At 47.1% G+C, this 6,281-nt stretch overlaps 1 protein-coding gene across 1 annotated transcript; it reads left to right on the forward strand.

Moving 5' to 3' along the window:
* The first annotated feature begins 3,598 nt into the window (after positions 1-3,598).
* Positions 3,599-6,281, forward strand: gpr27 (G protein-coupled receptor 27). Its single transcript, XM_035632778.2, has one exon. The coding sequence runs from the start codon at positions 4,234-4,236 to the stop codon at positions 5,359-5,361; it is 1,128 nt and encodes a 375-aa protein (XP_035488671.2). The 5' UTR covers positions 3,599-4,233; the 3' UTR covers positions 5,362-6,281.

Genomic DNA, 6,281 nt, shown 5'->3' on the forward strand with positions numbered 1-6,281 from the left:
CGGTGACGTCACCGGGCAGCGACGTCACCGGTTGGTTGGTCCATCCCAGAGAGCGGGGAAAAGAAGGTGAGGTACCACTCCGTCTGATTCTCGGCATACCGAAGCTGACCTGGGAGTGCGGAAGTACACTGAACTGTAGAACCATTAATAGATATGATAAACTTGGTGATTAACTAAGAACAGCATATTAATATATAGAATATATTAATATTCTATAGAATATAGAATTTGGCTATACCATTTAGGCCACTTTTACAAATTGAGGGCACCATCAGTTCCACACACACACACACACACACACACACATATATACACAACAGTCATAGGGCTACACAAGAGCTTGGCCAACAACCTGACCTTACTGTGATCTCAGCTGTTGTTTGCTTATCACAGATATCTTAGATTAATAAGTAACAGGAAATTGTTTAATATTGGAGCAGGCACCTGTTTTGCAGGTGATTATAAATATAATATATAATATATAAAGTGCTCTCCTGTAAGTAGTAGTTATATGTTTGTATGTACCTGCCTCTTTTAGCTTTGTTGTCTGTTGTTGGTTATGTATCGTTATTCTGTTTTCTGCGACGTGTTTGTATACGCTGAGAGACAAACAAGGTCAAATTTTAGTGTACATTTTGTCATCCTTTTGTGTTATTTCACTGAACCTCCAGAAGCAATTTTTTTTTTTTTATATCTTTCAGCGCAAATCTTCTTTAGTTGTTCTGTTGTGGAAATTCTCTCCTCTCCTCTCTGTGCGAGGTCATTTTATCTATGGCAGGCCAAGACAGTCGCCATCTCCAGGCGTCATTGTGCTAGATTACGCTCCGACAGAGACAGAACGTTTCTAAGGAGATAACGACGAGTTAAATACACCATGCTGACTGGGACAGCAAGATTTTTTTGGGACATCATGCACTGACACTTTTCTGACCTCTGTACCGTACCAGAAATCTCCTCAATATTGAGCTCCGGTAATAAATACTTTTTGCTAAAGACATACGGTCTCCATCGTCCTGATTCGACTGCATCAATTATTCCATTACAGTTGTCACATGTGTAAAGACAATTCCACCAGTGCCCCACGTGTTTAGGATGTACTGTTGTATCCATCCCACAATTATTTTTCAGACTTCTTTTCTGCATTAGATTTTTTGACTAAAAAGTGGATCTTGTCGTTTATATATCATATATGGATGGAGTGAGGCATCTTTACGCATTATCCTATCTTCAGTCTCAAACTCCTTGTTCCCTGTTCTAGGGCTCTTTCTTACTTTGCAGGCTCTAGTTGTTGGTGAATCCCCCTTATGCAGGGAGATATGTCTGTGTGACATTATCAAGCAGACCCAAGTGTGTATCATTATTATTATTATTATATCATTTGTTCTATATTCGGGCATTTAATCACTCTAATCAAGAAGTGAGTCACTAAAAAGCCCAAGCTCAATATAAGCAAATCTCAGCTGTTTGTCATCCTTTCTTAAAAGCTCTGCTGCTCCAAACCCATTGGTAAACTCAACCTTCTTGTTATCTAGTAGCCAAAGATAACAATCTCTGTATAAAGTTATGGTTTCACAACAAGGAAATTAGCATACCATTGCCACTTTGAACCATCAACACAGTACAGTGCTGACATTCGACAGTGAGAACCATATGATTTGGATGTGTAATGTTTGTAGGAGCTTCCTTAACGTCCTTCTTTGATTAATCCTCTTGAGGTGGTCATGGTGTCATATATAAAAAACAGGTTGCTCTTTGAATGGAAAGTTTTACAAAGTACTGGACATGGGCCGAGCTCAGACACAACCCAAGGCGGTTCTTTTAAAAAAAAGACTTGATTGATTTAATTTATTGGATGTTCATGTTGTTTTTAATGGTTCAGTGACACTAAATGATAATGCATAAAGCAACCAGCCTCTCAATATGCAGATTACTGTAACCCTGCCGTACATGGTTGAAATAATAATTATAGTTTTCAGGTTCTTCTTGACTGGAATATTGTGCTGAACATTTCTTTTGCATTTCTTTTTTTTCTGGTCAGTTGTAAGTTGGTCGTTTTTTAGGGCCATACATGGGCGTTAATTCTCCCAACAATGCCAATATTGGTCTGTAATGAGGCTTTGTGGGGCTTAAATGTCTGTGGTCATGATGCTGCATGGAGCAGGCTGCAGGGGGAGCTGGTGAATCACTGCAGCAGCAGCAGCAAGTGCAGGATGTCACATCGTGGCAACTGTAATTCAAAGTCTGCCGAGAGCAAGAGGTCTTTCACATATTAATCTGACGTCTGGGATATTTGAGACTGGATTTTCCTTATCCTGAGTGTTGTGTTGGCGTCTGGGACGTGCTTTGTCAGACAACAGAGAACCTCTCCTCTTCGGCTGTTTTCAGGCCACTTGTCAAATCCACTGCCATTTCCGTAAAAGGTCATCCTCGACCTTCTTTGTCAGACCAAGTTTGCCTCTGCTGACTCTTCTTGGATAACACTGTGTCTGCGCACTGCTGCTGCATTATGCAACACGTTACCTCATGTGAACCCCCACTGTCAGCTCTAACTCTTATATCTCCCACTGTCGGCTGTATTCATCTGAACTCTCTGATGGGAAAACGGGATGGATTCGCCAATACAACATCCAAGTTCCCCTCTAATTAAAACAACCCCTTGAATAGCTCACTGCATGAGGTTCTCTGACTGACTTGCAGCAAAACATCTGAGCACTTCATCATTTTGGATTGCTTTAACGATCAATGGTTCGCCGCGGTCGGTTAATAAGTGTGTCATCGGGTTTTTTCAACAGCCTCACAACAACAACAAAAAAACTCTCCTCTTTTAGAGTTCGATCAAGTCTGGAATCTAGACAATAAAACCACGTCACACGTGAGAACAGGCGAATAATAAATCCTTATCATGCACCTATTCAAGTCTGCATTAAATATTTGTATCTTCGCATAAGAAGATATCATCAGATTATGACTTAAAGGCCTAATGACCACCCAGTGTGAAACACCATGAGTTCCAACTGCAGGACATGTTGAGTGTTAAGATAAGATGGGATAAGATGTACCTTATTTGTCCCACAATGGGGAAAGCAAAGTGGACAGAATATAGCGGAAATATCAGAATATAGAAAGACATTTTTAAAAAAGCAATAGGTATGTACAAAATATAACAAAATATACAAATATCAACTACATACAGAGCAGTAGCAATAGTTGCACATTGTGATAAATATAAATATAAATATTTATTGATTTTAAACCACAATCCAATCAAAGTGGTTTGACTTGATCAATTACCCAGTCCTTTTCTTCAGTCAGGCCTTTTTAAATGCCCAACAGGCAAATAGGCACAGTGTTTCTCTTGCAACAATGAAGACATCAAGTTGACATTGAATGTATAATTAATTACAGTTTTGCCAGCTTTCTTGTTGTTTCTCGGTCTCATAATAATCTTATTATTATCACATAATACCAATAAAAAGTCAAAGTTGTGGACCTGCTGGGTGGTGAAAGCCTATGCGTTAAATGATGTGCAACACGCACGAGCGCGCGCGCACACACACACACACACACACACACACACCCTCCCCCCCCCGACTGATCCCAGGCCTGCTCATGACATGCAAGCGGACGTGCTTCGCATCATGGGCTGCACGGACGCTTCGCTGCGCTCACATCCACCCGACGCGGAGCCGTGCAGGCGTCCCCCACCTCGTCCGAGCCTACGAGCACGGTCGCCTTTGCGGGCGACACACACCGCCCTGGACTGATGCCATTTCAGCTGCCGCCGCTGCGTGTCCGCGTCTCTGTTCCTCGGAGAGACCAACTGGAGACCTCCGACGTCGGTGGAAACTGAGACGCGTCCCCCCCCCCCCCCCGCCGTGTGGACCCCAAACCAGGCTGCCCCCGCATCCGGCGGCGAATGGAACGATACGCACGGACGCTGTTTAGTGCCGGAACACCTGTGAGATGACGGATCGGAAGAAAAGGAAGCTCGCTCGATTTCTTCTTTTGTTGGCGGGGGCAATGAGCGCGCGTCGAGACGGATGTGATCCGACGTTACGCGGATGCGTCTGAGTGGGATTTTATTCCTGACCGGGGTTCTTTATTCTGTCACGGGGGCGGTGGATCGTCGCGGTGATATTGTTGTTTCCCCCCCCCCCCCCATTCGGCCCCGGCAGTGGTGCCACCGCTCGCGGACGCATGGATGTGGGCGCTCGCGCCACCCCGGCTGCGTAGATGGCAAACGCGAGTGAGTTTGGGCAGAGCAGCCCGTCCTTGCAGAACTATGCGTCCGCGGCCTCTGCGGTCAAGCTGGCCGCCATGGCGCTGATCATGGGCATCAGCCTGCTGGGCAACGCGTCGCTGTCGCTGCTGCTGCTGAAGGACAGCTCGCTGCACAAGGCTCCCTACTACTTCCTCCTGGACCTGTGCCTGGCAGACGTGGTGCGCTCCGCCGTGTGTTTCCCCTTCGTGATGGCGTCGATCGGCGGCGGCGGCGGCGGCGCCTCCGCTTGGCCGTACAGCGCGCTCGGCTGCAAGATCGTCGCCTTCATGTCGGTGCTCTTCTGCTTCCACGTCGCCTTCCTGCTCTTCTGCGTCAGCGTCACCCGGTACATGGCGATCGCCCACCACCGCTTCTACTCGAAGCGCATGAACCTGTGCACGTGCGCGGCGGTGATCTGCATGGCGTGGACGCTCTCCGCGGCCATGGCGCTCCCGCCGGTCTTCGACGTGGGCACCTACAAGTTCATCCGCGAGGAGGAGCAGTGCACCTTCGAGCACCGCCACGTGAAGGCGAACGACACGCTGGGCTTCATGCTGATGCTGGCCGTCATCGTGGCCACGACCCACGTCGTGTACGCGAAGATGCTGTGCTTCGTGTACGACCACCGCAAAATGAAGCCGGCGCAGCTGGTGCCGGCCATCAGCCAGAACTGGACCTTCCACGGCCCGGGAGCCACCGGGCAGGCCGCCGCCAACTGGATCGCCGGCTTCGGCCGCGGACCCACCCCGCCGACGCTGGTCGGCATCCGGCAGGCGTCTCACCCCGGCAACAGGAGGCTGCTGGTGCTGGACGAGTTCAAGACGGAGAAGCGCATCGGGAAGATGTACTACATGATCACACTGGCCTTCCTCGTCCTGTGGGCGCCGTACATAAGCGCCTGCTACCTGAGAATATTTGGGAGGGGGGCCCCGGTGCCGCAGCTCTACCTGACCGCCGCGGTGTGGATGAGCTTCGCGCAGGCGGGCGCGAACCCCATCATCAGCTTCCTGTTCAACAAGGAGCTGCGGGTGCGACTCCGCGCCTGCTTCCCCTGCTGCCTGGGCACGCAGACTCCCATGGAGCCATACTGTGTCATCTGAAGCGCGCTGGCCCCCAGGCGAGCTGCTGCCAAAGGCGCGCCACGGTGTCTCGTCGCAGGATGTACAGACAGACTACATGCACGTTGTGGAGGCTGAGCCCACTTCAGTCCAGTGCATCCACACTTTCTGTACGTGGCAAAGTACAAACAAAGTACAAACAAGTCTATCTGACGAAAAAATATGTCTTACTTCACTATTCAGACTGAATAAAGCTATGAGGCTGCATATTAAAGTATGAGAGCATAATGTGATGCTTTTCAAAATAAAACAGAGTGTTTTTATCTGCCTCACCAGCTGAGAGCAAGATCTGCCTCACCCCCCCATGTATGCATTATCATACCAGCCTATTCTGGTGCACTGCAGCAGTGTATGTGAATGATTTTGGACTATTCATTTGTATATTTTGAAATCATAATCCAACCTGTGTCTGCAGGTTGTTCGCCTTCTGCAGAACTGATGACTGAAACACATGCAGAACTTATTTTGTCAGCTGACTGGAGTCTATTTCTTTGACATGTGCAACCTCGGCTTACTTTCAGCTCCACAATTGACACACAGATTTCCGTTAATCTTTTAATTGGGACAATATCACATTTGTAAATATGTAATGCCCCATTCCCCTTTTCCTTATGTTTTATTTTAACCAGATATGTTGTATATTTCCTAATCTCTTAGACTTCTTTGTGTTGAACAAGGCACCCACTTTAAAGGTATTTTGCCAATTCTTCTTCATCTACATTGGTCAATTGTGTTGAGGAGTGGGTATGTTCACCCTTCCTACAGGATTGCAGATCCATTGGGATGAATGTTAACAATCTGGTGCTTTGGAAAATGAGGTTTGCATCGTTTGTATTTCATAGCAAATAAAAAAAGAAATGGATGATAAGTTGCTTTGGACTCTTATCATCTGTTTTTAACAA

The sequence above is a fragment of the Scophthalmus maximus genome, chromosome 6, assembly GCF_022379125.1.
Source record: "Scophthalmus maximus strain ysfricsl-2021 chromosome 6, ASM2237912v1, whole genome shotgun sequence".
NCBI classification, from domain to species: domain Eukaryota; kingdom Metazoa; phylum Chordata; class Actinopteri; order Pleuronectiformes; family Scophthalmidae; genus Scophthalmus; species Scophthalmus maximus.

What these genes read in the sequence shown, in the direction of transcription:
- gpr27 (XM_035632778.2), top strand. Translation starts at nt 4,234, where the DNA reads ATGGCAAACGCGAGTGAGTTTGGGCAGAGCAGCCCGTCCTTGCAGAAC.